Source organism: Nematolebias whitei, chromosome 22 (assembly GCF_014905685.2).
Source record: "Nematolebias whitei isolate Nwh7 chromosome 22, NemWhi1, whole genome shotgun sequence".
Classification (NCBI taxonomy): domain Eukaryota; kingdom Metazoa; phylum Chordata; class Actinopteri; order Cyprinodontiformes; family Rivulidae; genus Nematolebias; species Nematolebias whitei.
Window position 1 is genome coordinate 25,009,362 of NC_056519.1, and position 20,216 is coordinate 25,029,577.

Here is a 20,216-nt window from a genome sequence, read left to right on the forward strand (position 1 = left end):
CCCCCCCCCCCCCTTCAAAACTGCTCTGGGACATTTATTTAGTTTTATGAATAGTTCATGAATCGGTCACTTTAACAGCCTACAAGCTCACTCTACTGTTTATTGCATTATATTTTGCACTACTGTTATGATCAACTCGTCCTGTTTATTCTTTATTCTGGTAATTCTGGTATTGTCATTTCCACTTAATCACCTCATCAGTTCATAACTGTGACTCTATATAGAACCGGTATGCACACCTTCACTTTACTAAGTTTCTCAGGTTTATACTTTATATTGCACTATTGTTTACTCTGGCCTTGCACATCCATTATCTACCTCTCATCATGTTATTGTCTTCAGTCAGCGTCCCTTTGTCTCCTGTTAGTCACTATTGAGCACGTTGAATCAGAGGTCCTGCTGCTGTTCACTTTTATATTTTTTATATTTTTTTATATAACTAGTTGTGTTAGTTTATTTTTGCTAATGTTGTTGTTTGCTGCAAATTGAGTAGGAGTGTAACGCAATTTCAATTTCTATGTATGTCCTGTACATATGCAGAATTGACAATAAAAATCAATCAAATCAATCAATCAATCAATCAGTCCTGCACATCTTGGATAAATATTAGTCCATTCCTTTATACAGAACAGCTTCAACTCTTTCTTCACATTAACTGCTGCTTCAGGTCCTTCCACAACATCTGGATTGGATCAGGACTTTGACTTGGCCATTCCAAAACATGAACTTTATTCTTCTTGAACCATTCTTTGGTAGAACATCTTGTGTGCTGAGGGTCATTTCTCGCTGCATGACCCACCTTCTCTTGAGATTCACTTCATGGACAGATGTTCTGACATTTTCCTTTAGAATTCTCTGACGTAATTCAGAATTCATTGTTCCATCGATGATGGCGAGCTGTCCTGGACCAGATGCAGAAAAAGAGGCCCAAACCATGATACTACCACCACCATGTTTCACAGATGGGATAAGGTTGTTATGCAGGAATGCAGAGTTTTCCTTTCTCCAAATATAACTCTTCTCATTTAAACCAAAAAGTTCTATTCTGGTCTCATCCGTCCACAAGACATTCTTCTAATAATCTTCTGGCTTGTCCGTGTGATCTTTATCAAACTGCAGATGAGCATCAATGTTATTTTTGGAAAGCAGTGTCTTCCTCCTTCAACCCTGCCATGCACACCATTGTTGTTCAGTGTTCTCCTGATGGTGGACTCATGAACATTAGCATTAATGTGAGAGACCTTCAGTTGCTTAGAAATTACCCTGGAGTCCTTTGTGACTTCGCCCACTATTCCACATCTTGCTCTTGGAGTGATCTTTGTTGGTCCATCACTCCTGGGGAGGGTAACAATGCCCTTGGATTTCCTTCATTTGTCCACAATCTGTCTGACTGTGGATTGGTGGAGTCCAAACTCTTTACAGATGTTTCGTAACCTTTTCCAGCCTGATGAGCATCAACAACTCTTTTTCTGAGCTCCTCAGAAATCGCCTTTGTTCCTCCATGATCCACTTCCACAAACATGTTGTGAAGATCACACTTTGATAGATCCTGTTCTTTAAATCAAACAGGGTGTCCACTCACACCTGATCATCATCCACTGATTGAAAACACCTGACTCTAATTTCACCTTCAAACTAACTGATAATCCTAGAGGTTCACGTACTTTTACCACTAATATGTGATATTGGATCATTTTCATCAATAAATAAATGACCAGGTATAATATTTTTGTCTCATTTGTTTAAATGGGTTTTCTTTATCTACTTTTAGGACTTGTGTGAAAATTGGATTATGTTTTTGGTCATACTTATGCAGAAATGTAGAAAATGATAAAAGGTTCACAAACTTTCAAGCACCACTGTATGTCTGGATACCATTCAGGATCAGCCTAATTCAAGACGTCTTTCAAAATGAACTCACCTTAAATAACACAAAAATGAAATTTTGAGCCAAATTTTGATGTGTTAGTAGCTGAGGGTCTTCTCAGCAGACACTGTGAGCGTGACATTTTGCAATATCACATGAGATTGTGATTAGTGGCTTACAAGTAAAGTTGCAGTACCTTCTGTTTTTGCTTGTCTGTTCCTTCAGACATGTTGAGTTTACTCAAAGTTTCTTATGATAGCCTACTCCAAACTTTTATCACCACCAGGAAGTCAAAGGTCAGCAGTCAGGGTCAGGGGATTTAATAATTTGCTTCAATATACTTCAGCAGCTGCTCCTCGTGTCAGCTTGAACTAATCCTTCAAAATAAAAGACTGGCCTCTTTAAAGTGCCAAATGCTCATCGTGTTTTGCAGGATTACCTTTACAGAAGCATTGCAGCCTGCTTAAAAATAATCACCTGACATGTCATGACCTGTACAGTGACAGATCCTGTCAGTACAGATACCTGACTTCTACGGGCCGTTAGTCATCGAGTGCCTCTAATCATTTATCAAACACCCAGACCAGTACAATGGGGGTGTAAGAATTTGTCTGCACCTGTCCAAGATTATAGCTCAAGTAGCTCCGTCTGGTGCTTCCCTGTTATTTCATTTTTGATTTATTAGTATAAAACTAAAAGTGGGAGTGGTGGTGCAGAGGTTAGAGAAGATGGGCTTGTGATTGGAAGGTCGCCAGTTCAACTCCCCGTACCAACAACATTAAAATGTGGGTGGGATAGGTGAAGCACCCACACCTGCCTCCACCCTCATTTGTCCCACTCTGGGCCCTTGTGCAAGGCCCTTAACCCTGACCATCTACTCCCCCAGGCGCCCTAGATAGCAGCTCTGCTCCACACAGAGGGCTGTGGTAGCTCGGTGGTCTTTGGTTGTGTCAGGAAGGACATCCGACATAAAAACAATTGTCAAGCCTTCATGCAAATTAGTTCACTGTGACGACCCCTGAAGAAAGCAGCAGCCGAAAAATAAAATAATAATAATAATATGAAGCTAAAAGAAAAAAATCTGTGTTGTATCAGGGCCAATACGCATGAATCTGTGGAAAATTTAAAGCCTAGTCTTCCTTGAGGGAATGCATTTCACCTGCCACCTTTTATGCCACCTAAAGCCAAATCAACATGAGAAGGGACAGAGTTTTAGCCATTGTGGTGAAACTAATCTCATGTGACAGTGGAAGTTTTTGAGAGATCTGTTCGTGCTCAAAGTGTTTTCAAGATGACTCGACTACTACCGCACAACATTTTATCTCAAAGTTTGCAAAATTGACTGCATTAGAGACAATTTTGTATTAACTAATATTGATTAGCTATAATGGCCATCCTGAACTTGGGTACCTTCAAAAGGTAATTGGTTGAATATGCACAAACAATCATTACTTTCTAATATTTTTATTAGTTTTTTTTCAGGGATTCATGACATATTTTGCTAACAAACAAGCAAAGGATTAAAGCCAACAACTAACACCAACATTTTTAAGCAAATATGTTACACAAGGTGAAGCGTTTAGAGTATGACCAGTGAATTAGTCTCAGCTACTACCACACCAAAATGTATCCAATATTTGTAAAATTGACTGAGTTATAGCTATTTTTGTGTTTCCACAGATCAATTTTCTGTGGTAGCCATCTTGAATTGTGCTACCCCCAAAAGTTAACCATGTATGAATATATACCCAATCATTACTTTTGCTAACTTATTTAAAATTTCTTTTTCTCTCTCCATTTAATAAGAAAATATCTGTTCCAACAAAATTCTGTACAGTAGTCCCTCATTTATCGCGGGGGCTTTGTTCCCTGAAGGTGATAAGGGAAAAACCGCAAAGTAGTAATAGTAGTACAAGTAATTAATAGTAGTTTATTTTATTATTTATATATATTAAGGTGTTTTAAACCCTTACCACACTCTTGCAATATTCTAAACAATGTTTATAAACTATAAACATGCTAAAAGAGCACAGAATGTCATGATTTCCCTCTTTCTGCTTTTTCTGCTCTCAGCCACCTGCAAGCGCTTTTGACCACGCCCACTTCTTTGCTATGCACAAGATCAGCTGATCAGCAGCAGCAGGAAGCTTATCCTGCAGTGTGGGCTGCATAAAGATGCAGGAAGCTTTTTCTGCAGCTCTGGGCTGTGCAAATGTGCATCAGGTGCTAAATAATTTAAAATAATTGATTTTATATAAAAATTCCATGTCGATCGTGCAGCTCATCCATCAATCAGCCAATTGGGTGCTATGTCCAATCTTATTTAGAAAAACCGCGATAGAGCCGCGATAAATGAACTGTGTAGCGACGGACTACTGTATTGCTTATAATAGTTTGTCGCTAGGTATATAATATAATGTGCCACATGCAGTACTCTTGTTACTATAGTTACAGTGGTTACAGGAGAAGTGTGGATCCTCCCTTGGTTCAGACCTTTTACTACTTCATTGAGAATGCAATGGGCTTAAATTAATATATTCTTTGTTATTTTTCAAAAATTCGGGACCAAAGCCGCTACAAAGGAACATCCAGAGTGTTGGCAGTAATCAGTGTACCACTAGGTTTCCTGACTATCAGCCACTGTTAAGGTGTTACAAAATGTAACACATGCACAAAGAGTATTTGGACACATCCGTATGCTGTGCATGCACTCCAAGTTACCAATGCAGAGTGCTTGGGCACGCCCCAGTTCAGCTGTTTGATGCCTGCAGCATTTGTTCAGCCTCAGAGGCTTTGGGAACCAGCGTGTTGGCAAATAATTCCTCTCGAGCTACTACAGAGCCACGGGAGAAAAATGCTGCAGCCAGCAGCCTCGGCCCCAATGGGTGGTAGTCTGCCCTCTCCCATCACTGACAAGCTGCTGCTGCTGCTTTGCAAAAACAGCTATTTAATTAATGCAAACACATGCAAATAAAAATACATAACACAAACTGGTTACCTACTGTATTGGAATAGAGGTCACTGAACAGTGACATGCACAGATGACTACACTTAATTATGGGTTTGTCACTTGAGAACTTGTAGGTTTCACACTGTTTACTGTTGTGTACGTAAGTGGTTCTCAAAAGACGGATTTGTTTAGCTATTTTGGGCTGTTTTTTCAAGTTCTCTGCTTTTTAACATTTCTTTATTTTGTGTTTGGTTTTGTTTCGGTGCAGATCCAGGTACTTACTGGTAAACATTGAATTCCAATATCCATGCACTTTTATTTTTAATGTTTCTACAGTGTTTTGTGTAAGACATCAGTCCATCCATGCATCCATCCATTATCTTTATCCGCTTCCTTTTTGAATCACGGGGGGTCACTGGTGCCCATATCCAGCAGTCACTGTGCGAGAAGTGGGGGACACCCTGTACAGGTCTCCAGTCCATCACAGGGACACATAGACAAACAAGTCAAACAACCATTCACTTTCTCACTCTAACCTAGGAACAATTTAGAGTTATCAATCAGACTAACATGCATGTTTTTGGTCTGTGGGAGGAAACTGGAGTAACTGGAGAAAACCCACGCATGCACGGAGAGAACATGCAAACTCCATCTAGAAAGGACCCGGGTCGGGATATGAACCAGTGACCTTCTAGCTGAGAGGCAACAGCTCTACCAACTGAGCCACCGTTCCACCAGGACATATGTCAAGTAAAGAAATTCTTCAAATCCAGTTTGAGCATAGAGCTGCCATCTAGGGAGCCCATGGGGAAAACAAATGACCATATTTTCTAGTGAAGTTGCTTCACCTAAACTTCTAAAAGACACTGAATGCTAGAAAATTTGCTCAATTTCAAATCCTAAAAATATATAATGTAAATGCCTAAACGTTACTACACTATGATTTATCGAACATACATAGTAAAGCTTGTGCAAGTAGTTGATAAAAGAAAAAAATAAAATAACTACTGGTATATACAGTTCTTATAATTTCATTTTATTGGGCTAGACTTTAATTTTGACTGGATTTTACTTCAAAGAAGCCCTTAAAGGACATTAATGTTAGCGTGTTCCTGTGTATTTTTTCAATCCTATTCATGTTTTGTGTTTCGCTTGTTGTTCAAGATGTTTTTCTTTTTCATCATATTTTTAATACCAAACCACCAATGATTAGTTCATTGTTGTTTGGGCTATGTAATTCATCACAGTAAAATCTAGTGCATGCTTTGATGTAAAGTGCGTTACAAAAATATAAATTAAACAAAGAAACACTCTTCCCTGTTCATTGTTTAAACAGTCAGTCACGTATGGTGAAGGTCTAATTTGTCTTGACCACAGCAGCATTATTTTTTCTTTGCAGAAAGTAAAGATTTCAGACAAACAATGCATTTCATTGAGGATAACAAAAATACCATCACTAACACTGATATATTTTACCTATATGTTAGATTAATTGTTCTGGATAAAGTTTTACAAGGCAGTAGCCTATGGCAGGTTATCTAAATGTTAGCTTGCTAACTTGAGAGGCACGTAGCTAATGACAAGCAGTTTGGAGGATTGAAGATAATTAATTTTTGTTGATTTTTTTTTTCATTTGACAAATTAGTTACAATAAGCTTACCATGTTCTGTTCAGCAAAATACCTATTGCTTCCTGCTTTGTCTGTGCTGAACATGAAAGTGAAACTTAAGTAAAGCCAATGAATTGAAAATAGTCCGCATGCACCCTCCGCTGGATAGATTGTATAATTATGGCTGTTCCTAGCATTTTAGGGGCGAAAACTAGAAGTGCTTATATCGTCACATAATGGGACAATTATTTCAGATACAATAATAATAATAATAATCAAAGTAATGATAATAATAATAATGTGTTATGTATTGTCGTCATTGTATGTTCCCATACAATGGTGAAATTGGCTCTCTGCATTTAGCCCATCCACCACCAGGTGGTGAAGTGGGCGGCTGTTGAAGGCACCCGGGGAGTATTTAGGTATAGGGTGTGCTGCTCAGAGACACCACGAGAAATGCAATGAGTGGGTGTCGAACCTGGGACTTTCGGGTCCCAGGTCAGCTGCCCTGTCTCTAACCCATCTTGGACCCTCCTCTACACCATCTCGGACCCCCCTCTACTCCATCTCAGCCCCATAGGTCCCCAAAGGCCTATGTAGGCCTAACGTATCAGCCCTATTTGTATATCAGTTGGGCTCTAGTGAAAAGAACAGCAGAGGATGTAGTGAAATTTGTAAAAGGTAAATAAGTTGGGACTTCTCAAGTCTTTTTGAGCTGCCAGAGGAAATAATGTTTGTTCCAGTAAGAACTTTTGTCTTAGTGCCTGTGAGTGACAGGCCACAATCTCACATCCACAAAATTACTGTCCAGAAATTGCATTACATCTCTCTGTTCAGCTCATTTTTGCTTTTTCGTGATCAAACCTGTATTTAGGAAGATGAAAGAATGTCATGATGAAAGGGATTTTGCCTGATTTCCATCTGAATTGCCTCATTTGCTCCCTCATTCCACATCCCCGTTTATCTCCTATTTTCTGTTTGTTGCTGTCTCCACTGATTCCCAACCTCTCTGCATTGCCTTTTCTGCCCATTCTCTCATTAATGTGTCCTCTTCGTCATATTTATTCATTCATTTTTAAATTGTATTATCTATCACTTACCTCTGTATCATTCTTTGTTGACAAAAAGCATGATTTTTTTCCAGTTATCGCCTATTTTGGAAATGCTTATCTGCATTCAAAGTTGCAGTTTGTCTGTCTGATTTGGTTTTGTGTTTATAGCTGTGCAGAATGTGTCCATTTGTCTGAGTCCAGTAAACGGCGGCAGCCTCAGCTGAGGACCGAGGTCGGCTCAGTCAACCCAGAGTCGCTCTCAGAAATGAATCAGCATCTCTGAACAATCTGCTGCTGTTGCACCCTGTAGATGAACACTAGACGTGAGATGAAGAAGTGAATAATTTAACAAAACTGAATAACATATCTGCATTTTTTTCTGCTTGTTGATGCCAGTAGTTTTGCAATACAGCATAATGTAGTGTTTGCACACCTGTCTTTGCATTGCTCAGCACACAGCTGACAGATTAAGATAGTGTACGCTGACTTCCTGCTGTGAAAGGTGCTACACACCGCCTCTACTTTTCTGAGAGACGAGCAGAATAGTTGGGTTTTTCCATGTAACAGAAATGGCTAAATCTAATAGTTTGTTTTTGTTGCTTCCAAAAATGTAGGATATGCTTAGGCTGCTGTCACACTGTTCACTGTTTTTATATGTCTGGAGAGACATGAATGTATTCTGGTGTCATTGCCCGTCCATACGTTCAAAAACTTTTTTAGTACTGCTCATAACTTCTAATCTTTTCAAGACAATTTAACAAAACTTACACTTATGCATCATCACTAGACAAAGTGTTGAGTAACATTTGCATCACTCCAGTTCTAAGATCATCATTCAAGTCAATCATTTTCTCTCGCCTTCGACAAAGACAGTTGCTCTTACCCTCCCTACCTCCCTCCTGCTTTTTGCATTCTTGTCCTGTCAACCTCATCAGAGCTTTTCTTTACACATCTTCTGAATCTGAAATTATTATGATTTGGTCAGCTGGTCCCTCAATGCAATTGATACAATTTTTTCCACCAGCCGACAGGGTGCTGGAGAGCCCTCATGCCCTGAATGGGCCCTCGCAGCTGGGTATGTCATGGATTCCTGGAATGAGTGGAAGATGATGTGCCTATCTTTTCTGTCTGTGGAGGACGTAGAAGATGTGTACATTATTAGATTTATGATGACAAGGTTTCTGCTTTTTGGAATTGTTGGATACCTTGGATATTGACAAATTAGGAAGACGTCGGCAGCAGTTTTGGCCATGCTAAAGCTGCCAGCCTTATGTGAAGGACTAATCCGTGTCTTGAGCTCTCAAACTCATATGCTTGCCAAGCTCAACCGCAAGCTGGACACAGTTTCTGAGAAGCATAGTCCACTTGAGGTTTCTGGAACTCACCAGCATGAAGGATTCAATCCTGGGGAATGCTAACTCGAGCATGGACTGGGCAGAATGTCCACTAATCTGGCTGTTTGAATTGGCAATTGAGTGTACCAGCAGAACTTGAATTCAGACAGAAAACAGAGTCTGGCGGCCCAAACAATTGTTGTTTATCTGAATTTGGCCTCCCTGCTGGCCTTAGACAGGCCAACTTATCTCTCATACTAAGCAAGATTACTGTTGCGACAACACATCATCATTAGGGTAAAATTAACCTGTCTCACGACGGTCTATTCCCAGCACATGTTCCCTATTAGTGGGTGAACAATCCAACGCTTGGTGAATGCTGCTTCACAATGGGTATGTTTACATGGACATAAGTAACTGGATCAAATGGCCGGTCGGAATAAAAGTGTGTCATGTAAACACTCCATTCGGATTATTTTTTGTGTATTCGGCGCAATCCTATATAATTTGTGATCAGAACGAAACGGGTGGTTTACGCCGATCCGTAACCCGATCGGTGCACATGTAAACGCTTGATCTGTTCGTTTTTATCTGATCGTGAAAAACTGACCTGACTGCGCATGTGCGACTTTGCCATTTCCGCCTGGCTAATGCTAATAATATTAGCATGTTAGAGAAGCTAAACTGGTCAGTGAGCGACACAACATTTTTACTAGAAACTTTGAAAGAGCTCAGAATGATCTGTTTTACCTGTAGCTCAGTCAGGGAGTGCAGTAACGTCTCCACCATCATTAAAACCTGTCGCGGGTCCATTTTGGGTGCTCAGGTTTGTTTACGTTCACCCTAGTTTCAGACTATGAACTCTCTTCGGGTCTTACTACAAAGGAGTTGCTTTCTCAGCATCAGGAGGCATGTGTACAGATCCTGGACTCAGTCGCCCCGTTAAAGCTCAGGAATCGAAAACGCACGCCCCACCCTTGGGTAAATGAGACTACACGAGGGGCAAGACGCTTGTGCAGAAGAGCTGAACGTCGATGGAAAAAAGATAAACTCCAGGTGTCTTTTGAGATGTTAAAATCATGTTGGAAAGCCTATCAGACCACCGTTAAACAGGAGAAAAACAAATATTTCTCAAAAATTATCAACTCAAACAGTCACAACCCCCGCGTTCTTTTCAACACCATTAACACCATTCTAATCGTGCCTCAGTGTGCCACCATTGAGGCCTCTGTTGACACCTGTAAAAAGTTTGTCAGGCATTTTGTTGAAAAGGTTGAGTCGATTAGGTAATCAATTCCACACTCCACGGTCGACCCTTCAGTTCTTGTCCCCTGCTCAGTAGTCTTCAGTCACTTTGACCCCATCTCACTCTCATTTTTAAATGAGGTCGTTGGTCACATGAAGCCCTCAGGCTCCCCTGCTGATCCCATCCCTGCTGCATTTTTGAAACAGGTTCTACCGTCAACTGGACCCTCTGTTCTTGCCATTATTAACAGCAGTTTGGCTACAGGTGTGATCCCCGATGTTGTAAAACATGCAGTGGTAACTCTATTAATTAAAAAACCCGCACTTGACCCTGCAGCTTGTTCAAACTTCAGGCCAATCTCAAAACTTCCATTTCTTTCTAAAATCTTGGAGAAAATAGTTTTTAGTCAACTAACCAAGTTTTAGAATGTAAATGGAATTTTTGAGATTTTTCAGTCAGGATTTAAACAACTGCACAGCACCGAGACAGCTTTAGTAAGGGTCTGTAATGACATTCTGCTAGCGAATGACTCTGGTCAGTCCGTGATCCTCGTACTCCTCGACCTTACCGCTGCATTTGACACTGTTGATCACAGCATCCTTATGTCACGGCTAGAACACTGGGTTGGGATTACAGGGGTGGCGCTAGAATGGTTCTGTTCGTATCTGGGTGACAGGAGTTTATGTGTTAACTTTGACAATCATTTTTCTGCTTCTGTCCCTCTTTCCTGTGGGGTCCCACAAGGCTCCATTCTTGGACCCCTGCTGTTCTCATTGTATCTGCTTCCCTTGGGGTCAATCCTGAGGAAACATGGTATTTCGTTTCACTGTTACGCCGATGATTCTCAGATCTATCTGCCTTTAAAACGAAACAGTTCTTGCTCCATCCACCCTTTGCTAAAATGTCTTGATGACATCAAGACTTGGATGGCTGCAAACTTCTTGAGTTTTAATGATCAGAAGACTGAGGTCATTGTGTTTAACCCAAGCTCTGCCACTGTCACTGATCCTGTAAACCTGCACTCCCTTCAGCCACATCTAAAGCAGTCAATTACCAATCTCGGGGTAGTGTTAGACTCAGACTTTAAGTTTAATAAACAGATCAACTCTGTTCTACAAAAAAAAGCTTCTTTCAGCTAAGGCAAATAGCAAAGCTTAAGTCCGTTCTGTCCAGATTTGACCTTGAAAAAGTAGTCCATGCATTTATTACTTCCCGGCTGGACTACTGTAACTCACTTTATGTTGGGGTTAGTCAGGCTTCACTTTCACGTCTCCAGCTCGTACAAAATGCTGCAGCTCGGCTTTTAACAGGAACTCACAGGTTTGAGCACATTACTCCGGTTCTGTCCTCTCTTCACTGGCTTCCTGTACGTGTCAGAGTTGATTTTAAAATTCTCCTGCTGACTTTCAAGTGCATTAACGGCCTTGCACCATCATACCTCTCCGACCTTCTTCTTCCTTATACTCCTTCTCGGGCTTTGAGATCATCAGACCAGCTGCTTTTGGCCGTACCAAAAACCAGCTGAAGCTCAGAGGAGATCGAGCGTTCTCAGTCGTGGGCCCTAAACTTTGGAACAATCTGCCCATCAACATTCGACAGGCCACCTCAGTCTCTGCTTTGAAATCTCTCCTAAAAACACATCTGTACTCACTGACATTTAACACAGGGTGATCAGATTTAGATCTAGTTTTCATTGATGCTGATTCTGTTCATGCTTTTATTATTCCTATTTAACACAAGGTCATCTGACCTGATTTAGTATTTCATTGTTTCTGACTGAGTTTATGCTTTTTGTTATTATTTCCTTGACTTTTGACACAACGTGATCTGATTTAGTATGTCATTGTTTCTAATTGTTTTTGGTTTTATATTTTTATTCCATGTGCTGTAAATATATCTTGCTACTTTTTATCTGATGATGTGATTTTTTGTTAAGCACTTTGGTAACAGTTTCTGTTTTAAATGTGCTCTATAAATAAATCTGACTTGACTTGACTTGACCCCGGAAGTAGAACTTCTTCTTCTGTGGTTTTTTAAGGAGAGTTTACCACTCTGCGCATGTCAGTACTGCTGTTCAGAACAAAGCCCGCTGCATGTAAACGCTCGTCATGAACAGATTGTGCCCATGTAAACAACACATTTGAATTATTCAAACAGAACACATTTCAATCCGGTCATAGAATTCTGCGCATGTAAACATAGCTACTGATAGGACGAGCTGACATCAAAGGATCAAAAAGTGACGTCGCTATGAACGCTTGGCCGCCACAAGCCAGTTATCCCTGTGGTTACCCAGACACCTCCTGCTTAAAACCCAAAAGCTCAGAAGGATCACGAGGCCTCGCTTTCACGGTCTGTACTCATCATCACTCTATCTCAAATTGCAAGAAGCTGTGCCTGCCTTATCAAAACCATGATGCTGATTGACACTTTACCATCTTATCAGAACTTTGGAACTTTCTGGAGTGTTTAGGGATAACTCACCAGCTTTGTCAACCTCTATACATAAATGTATTATGATGTCATTGTATGATGCAGCTTTATGTTGCAAGAACATTTTTTGCATCTTTCACACTGTTTCCCGACCAGGAAATGGTGTGAAACTTGATTTTTTGGGGGCTTCCTCCTTCCTCGTGTTCTCTTTTTCTGTTAATTGGAATCAGGTCTCTCTTGTAAATGAGTCTTCGAGGCTCAGTGGGAACTAACCTGTATAAATAAAGGTCTAATGATAATAATAAGGTCATGATCAAAAATCAAGGTCAACATTAAAACGTCTTTGCTTGTTTTGTCCATAATTTCTAATCCACTCAAGATGATTTAACAAATGGTACACTTTAGCTCCGTCGCTGAAGGATTTGAATAGTGAATGTTTGTAGTTTCCAGATGGGTGTTGTTTTGGATTGGAATTAAACAGGGAATGTAAGTAAATTTAAGGTTTTTGATGCACAATATTCAAGTAAATAGAAGTTCAGCTGTGTAATTAATATTTGGCCACCCCACCAGTTACCCCAATGATTTGAGGAAACTACTTTTAAGCTATTTAAAAACTAGAAAGCATAGTTTCCACAAATAATAGTGGTGGCCAGTTTTACTTACTAACATACATACATATACATAGATACATACCGTACATACATACGTATAATACATACATACATATGTACGTATGTACATACTTATATATGTAAGTATGCATGTACATATATATTTGTGTGTGTGTGTGTGTGTGTGTGTATGGGTGTGGGAGGGTCTTGGATTTTGACATGGAAACCCAATTTTCATAAGGAACCTTGCTAACCGCTATGTGCAGCCACACACCAAAATGGACCTTTGCCCATAGCTTATTTTTCAAGTTATACGACTCACAAAGTTTACATATCTATGATGTTAGCCATCTTGAGTTTTGACCTAGCAACTCAACTTTCCAAAGGACCTTTTCATAAGTTTAGATGTAGCCACACACCAAAATGGAAGTCGGTACCTCACTTATTTTTCAAGTTATCATTTCACAACACAGAAAGGACTTTGATGGTGGTAGACATCTTGGAATTTGACATGACAACCCAATTTTTAAAAGGTTCTTTTCTTACGTGTAGTTGTAGCCACATACCAAAATATAAGTCTGTACCTCACTTATTTTTCAATTTATCTCCCTCATATTTTCAAATTGACTGACGGACAGCTGGAGGGTATTTTCTATTTCACCTTTTTACTTTGTGACGGGGGACAAAAAATATTTCATACACATGTGCATCATCACTAGAGGGAGTGTCCCGTACACTTTCCATCACCCCAGCTTCAAGGTCACGTCTCAAATCAAGGTCAGTGGTTATAAAAGGTCTTTGCTTGTCCAGATCATTGCTATAGATTGCTGTATTATAGTTTGCCAATAGGATATAATGTGTCTTTTTTTTTTTTTGCCTAATGTGTTGGCATTATTATTATTATTATTTATTTTGTGTGGATCAAAATATGACTATATGTGACAACATTTCTGATGCATTCCTGTTATATGTATTACACGATAATTGGGTTGAAGTGTGTACAGTTGCAAAATGCTAGGAATGTGCAAAATGAAACTTTCTTTGGGAATTTATTAATAACTTTTAGTGATATCCAGTTTGATCATTTTTGTATAGTTTTTAAGTGAACACAGACAGAACACATGAAAAACCTCTGCATAATACTTTTTTGTTGTTGTTCTGAGTTGTGTACATAAATCTAGAAAGTGATAATAACAACAAAGAGCAATAACTGTCAAAATGTTTAAACAATATTCTCTAAAGGTTGACTGATCCAGGATGGTTGGGACACAGTGATGTCATCATCGACATCATTGTTTACAAATTAGGTCAATAAATATTTTATTTTAAAAAAGTTGATATTTTAAGAAAGGGTGATTAATTTGTTTGTAGCATTAGTTAACGGATATTAATTAAACCATTTGTAAATAATGATTAGGCTTTTATTTTGACCAGAATACATGTTGGAGTCAGTCAGATTAAAAATGTTTTTTAATCAGAAATTTTGGTTACAGGTGATTCTCATCCATGACTTATGCTCTCAGCGCTACATTTTGTGCATTATCGTTGCTTTAAACTTTATCATTAACTGTGGGCATCAGCCCTGTTTGTCTGTTAGCAAAATATCTCATGAAGCAATGGACAATTTTAATTGAAACTTTGAAAAAGTAATTATTGCATGTACCGCTACATCTGATTAATGTATACTGTCTATTGCAGGGGTCTGCAACCTTTATGATCAAAAGAGCCATTTTTACAACTTCATTTACTAAATTAAATGTGTCCAGAGCCTCAACAACCTGCTACAACTGTGATTATCAACTGGTGGCCCATGGGCCATTTTAGGTTTTTTTGGAGGAGACTTTTGTGCCAGTAGTGATGACATTATAAAGCTAAAAACATCTAATGATTTTGAACATTTATTGATATTTGTACAATTTAATACAAATGAAAAGGCCAGATTATTGTACAGGTGATGGTGGTGGGGGTAGATTTTTAAATGAAAAAAAAATATGAACTATGATTTATTTTTTTTATTGTGGGAAAAACAATTAGGTATAGAAATTAAGCAAAAAAAAAGTTCATGAGTATTTGCAAAAGAAATGACAGGAAAACAGCTAAAACTAGTTTTTTTGTTGTTGCTTGTATAACAACCAATAAAATTCAGTTTTTTGTCAGTTTTGGTCAAAGCTTGAAAGAGCCGCTGCAGAGGGACCAAAGAGCCACATGGGGCTCCAGAGCCGCGGGTTGCAGACCCCTGGTCTCTCCAATGTAAGATGGTCTCCACAGCTAATTGACAATAGCCAGAATAAAAACGGTTCTAGCTCTCTCCTTGTTACCGATTAGCTAAAGTTCAGTGTGGTAGTAGCTGAAAGTTCCAGCACATACCTTGAGTGCTACGTATTGTGAAAAATCTCTACGTAAAACTTTTAACTTTTACTTTAACTGCTACAACCCCATAAACATTTGCACATATTTGAATGAAAGTCTCGGGTTTTTTCTTCTTCTTTCGGCTGCTCCTTTCTTCATTTTTTTTTTTCATTTACACTTTATTTATACAGGTAGTCTCAATGAATCACGAGAACTCGTTTTCAAGAGAGACCTGTTTTTGGGAGCAGGGAGGTGGGGGTTAAGGGCCTTGCTCAACTGCCCAGAGTGGAGCACATGAAGGTGGAGGCAGGTGTTGGTGTTTCACCTTTCCCGCCCACATTTTCATGTTGTCGGTATGAGGAGTTAAACCAGCGACCATAGGCCCACCTTTTATGAATGATGGGGCCGAGTTGTGGTAGAGGAAGGGCAGCCGACTCGGGATCCAAAAGTCACAGGTTCAATCCCCAGCAATTCCCACATGTCGTGGTGTCTCTGAGCAAGACGCCCAATCCCTAACTGCTCCCCGGGTGCTTACGTAGCTGCCCACTGCTCCACCTGGGTGTATCCCAGGTGCAATTAGTTTTTAGTTTTAATTAATTTTGACAGTGTATGGGAACATACAATAATGACAACACATAGCACTTACAGTACTTACCTTTTCTAACCTCTGTGCCACCACTCCCCCAATGAAAATCTCATGAAGTAACATTTAAAAAAAAACATCTACAACTGGTTGTAGATGACCTATAGTCTAGATGGCAACCATTACTCAACCTTTGCCAACACTGAAACGGGTCTAACTTACTCCAATGTACACATAATGAGATAAAGTTGGTGTGGTAGTAGCTTAGAGTCATCATCTGTACTGGGAGGTTGTGGCTGAGTGGGTAGAGCAGTCGTCCTATGCAAAAGTTGGGAGTTTGATTCCACCAGCAGTCACATGCCAAACTGTCTCTGGGCAAAACATTGAACCCCTCATTGCTTTCGATGTGTGTCCTATTGGTGTATGAATGTGATACAGCTCTGATTATTCTTTGTACAGATCTAGTAGAGTGATGTGTGAATGGGTAAATGAGGCACAGATTGCGTTGTAAAGCACTTTAAGTATCTCGATAAGATAGAAAAGTGCTATATAAGTGCAGTCCATTTACCCTGTACACATACTCAGAGTTAACAGATCACCCAAGAAATTGAGTCATTTACCAGATTTGATCAAGTGGGCATTTTGTCAAAGATCTTTGACGTACAAAGCAAATGTGTTGTTTTTTAACATCTATATGGGTTTTTTTGCTATGACACCTGCAGGTTACCTGGGCCCTCCAGAGTACCTGCTGCAGGCAGCGGGGCCTCCCGGAGCCCAGGCTCCTCCAACCTCAACCGGCGGAGCCAGAGCTTTAACAGCATCGACAAGAGCAAGCCTCTTCAATATGCAAGCAGCAACGACAGAGGTAGGACAGACGCACGAACACGCCCTCTTCAACCAAACCAAATCAGACTGCAGCTGGTGTTTTACTTTTCTTCATCCCAGCCACACGATGGCACTCTTGACACAACTCGTCACACAGAGTGACGCTCCGGCCTCAGGCTGCTGAATCATCCCCGGCTCTTTATTCCACCTGAGTTAGAACGATGGCACGAGGGGAGGTGGTGGAAACGTTTCAGAGCTGACGAAGGGCCAGGTTCCTGGTTCAGTCTGAAGAGTTGTGTTCTGCCGTACTGCAGGAACACAACACGAGTCGGTCCAGCTTCCCTGCAGGAAAATGAAACAGTGTTTTTGGCTGAGAGTAAAACGAGAAAATCGATGGTTGGTAAATGTCAGCAGCGCGTCTCGAACCTTCTGGGCAAAACAAGAAAATACAGAAACAGGAAGATCTTGAAGCATCTGTGCATGATCTCATGAACCACTGGATGAATCTGAACAAAACTTGCATTCATCAAGTAATCACTGCATAACAGTTTATGTCAGCCTGGTTCAAGATGGCTGCCACAGCCAACTGAATCTAAAAAAATGCTAAAATCTGTACAACTTTGTAGATTTTACAACATAGATTTATTATTTCCTGTAGCTGCAACTGGTTCCCAACACGTAATTCCGTGCTAACAGAATGTGCAAAACCTTTTTTTTTAAATCTGGCCTTTAACTTTTTTAAGTCAACTCTGTCTGTTAGCAAAATATCTCATGAACTCCTGGATGGATCTTGATAAAACTTTCAGGAAATGATCATTGAATTGATTTCTATAATTGATTAACATTTGGAGCTGAACCAATGTACCACAGCTAACTGAACTTATAGAACACACAACTGGATATAATCCAGTTAGTTTTTCAGATGTTGATCTAAAATTTGGCATGATAGTAGCTGAGACTTATTCACAACACATACTCCAAGGGCCATTCATTGCACTTGATCTTTGCTTACAATATCAGCTTTAACTTTTTGTTAGTCTGTTAGCAAAATATCTCATGAAGCAGCTGAAAGGTTTTGATGAAAGTCTCAGAAAGTAATCATTGGTTGTTTGTCTACAGCTGATAACTTTTTTATGTCATTGCAATATAAACTGGCCGCCACAGCACAAACATGATACTAGCTCAATCAGTTTTATATTAGTCTAAAACGTCATGAAAGCTGCAGGCAGTATGCAATGCATCAAGGAATCTTTCATTATTTCATAGAAACTATACGTTTTGTAAAATATGACTCGTCCTTTTACTAGTTGGAAAAGATAAGAAGGCAGCAGTGGCACGTGTTAAGCAGAGCGGGGAATCTGCTGATTTATTCTGCCAAAGAGATTATTTCCTTTCAGCCTGATCGTGATATAATGTGATGACGAGCTACATATGAGCTGCAGAGTGTGCATGTGAGACAGCTGCATACCTTGCTGCATGTGTCAATCATCCCCAGGCTTTTTTTTTTATTTTTAATTATTTTTATCAAAAATAATCGTTTCAGCTCCTGTAAAGAAATTGTGTTTGTTAGTTAGCAGAGTCCACCATCGCCCAAAATAAGTGCCATTTTATTCCTTGGCAGCTGAGTGGGGGGAACGAAATGAAAAAAGGGCGGTTGCCGTGGCAACGTCAAATCACTGCACAAGGAATAGCCTTGAGAAAAAGGGTGGGGATGGAGACAAGCTAAAGATGGAGTTAATTGACCGGACACGAACACACAAGTTTGTGTTTTTCTTCCTATTTGAACATTTTATTGACGTCCATTTATTTCTGTAGCCAAACCCTGACGTTAAACCTAAACCTAACTATTACAAGAATATGCCTAAACCTAACCCCTTAAAACGAAAATGGAGTTGTACTGAGTTAGCTTCGGTCCCCATTGGCTGCTGTGACTGAGTGGTTAGAGCATCCGTCTTCCAGTGCAAGAGTTGGGGGTTCGATTCCATCAGCAACCACATGCCGAAGTGTCCCTGGGCAAAACACTGAACCCGTCATTGCCTCTGATGTGTGTCCCATCAGTGTATGGATGTGATCGAAAAGCACTGATTCTTTTGTAGAGATCTAGTAGAGTGCTGTATGAATGGGTAAATGAGGACACAGATTGTAGTGTAAAGAGCTTTAAGTATCTCGATAAGATAGAAAGGTGCTATATAAGTACAGTCCGTTTACCCATTCATTCAGTCTTTAGTTCTACAGGTTAGTCTCATTGAGCCTCGAGGACTCATTTACAAGAGAGACTTGTTTTAAACAAGGAACACAGATGAGGTGCAGACAGTAATAGACAATCATATAAAAAGCATAAATAAAATAAATTAAATTAAAACGAAACAAAAGCAGCTACGTTATAATGCGATGTAAAATACTAAAATCAGGAACATGTCTGTGTTGGTTTTTGCCATGAACTTAGCATATGTTTAAAATCCCTTAGAGAGGTCAAAGTTGACAACTTCAGGTCTATTTGCAAGATATTCCAGGAAACAGGAGGCGTAAGAGAAGGCCCTTTTGCCTAATTCAGTCCGCACTGAGGGTACACTGCAAGTAATTATGTCTTGTGAGTACACACTGTAGCTGCACTCACGGAGTGAAAAGAAGTACAGGTTTTTACTATTTTAGTTATAATACCTGTGATGTTCAAAAATTTAACGCAAACATACAGTATGGCACAATGTCTGTAACGTCCATCATTTAACAGAGAATCTGTAGGGAACCTTTGAAATGTGTTCAGTTTCCATGCATGTTTTTTTTCCAGGTTCTCCAGTTTCCTCTTACAACCCATAATGTGAGTGTTAGTTGAATTGGTAATTGTCCTCTGTCGCGGAGTGAAGAGGGGGAACTATTCTAAGTAACTAAGAATAACTGAGGAGGCCACCTTTGGCCACACTCTGGCTCCACCATTGCACCTGGCAGTGGATAAAATTGCTCCCTCCATTTGCCAGGGTCTGTCACTCTGCTCTGTCTTGGACAAGAAAAAAAATAAATAAAAACCTGCCTTTAAAAGTAAAGTAAAGTGCTATGTATTGTCATCATTGTATGTGATGGCAAAATGAGTTCTCTACATTTAACCCATCACACGTAAGATACACCTAGGTGGAGCAGTGGGTAGCTATGTAAGCACCTGGGGAGCAATTGGGGATTAGATCTTGGCACCTACATTTGATGTAGGTGCCGAGACTAGTTTACAAACTTATCAGGCACCAGGGCCTCTGCTGTGATGAGTTGTGAGGGATCATCTTCTTCTGCAGCATCTATAGCTACATGCTGAGAGGAAGAGCTCCGGAATTTGTTTAATGACAGAAGAGATCTTTTCAACAAAGCGTC

At 39.9% G+C, this 20,216-nt stretch overlaps 1 protein-coding gene across 1 annotated transcript in view; it reads left to right on the forward strand.

The window, feature by feature from the left end:
- nav3 (neuron navigator 3) overlaps positions 1–20,216 on the forward strand; it is a 334,495-nt gene that overhangs the window by 176,041 nt on the left and 138,238 nt on the right. Inside the window, exon 5 of the mRNA XM_037696241.1 lies at positions 16,757–16,899. Within this exon, the coding sequence (XP_037552169.1) occupies positions 16,757–16,899 (143 nt within the window). The remainder of the gene's footprint in view (positions 1–16,756; positions 16,900–20,216) is intronic.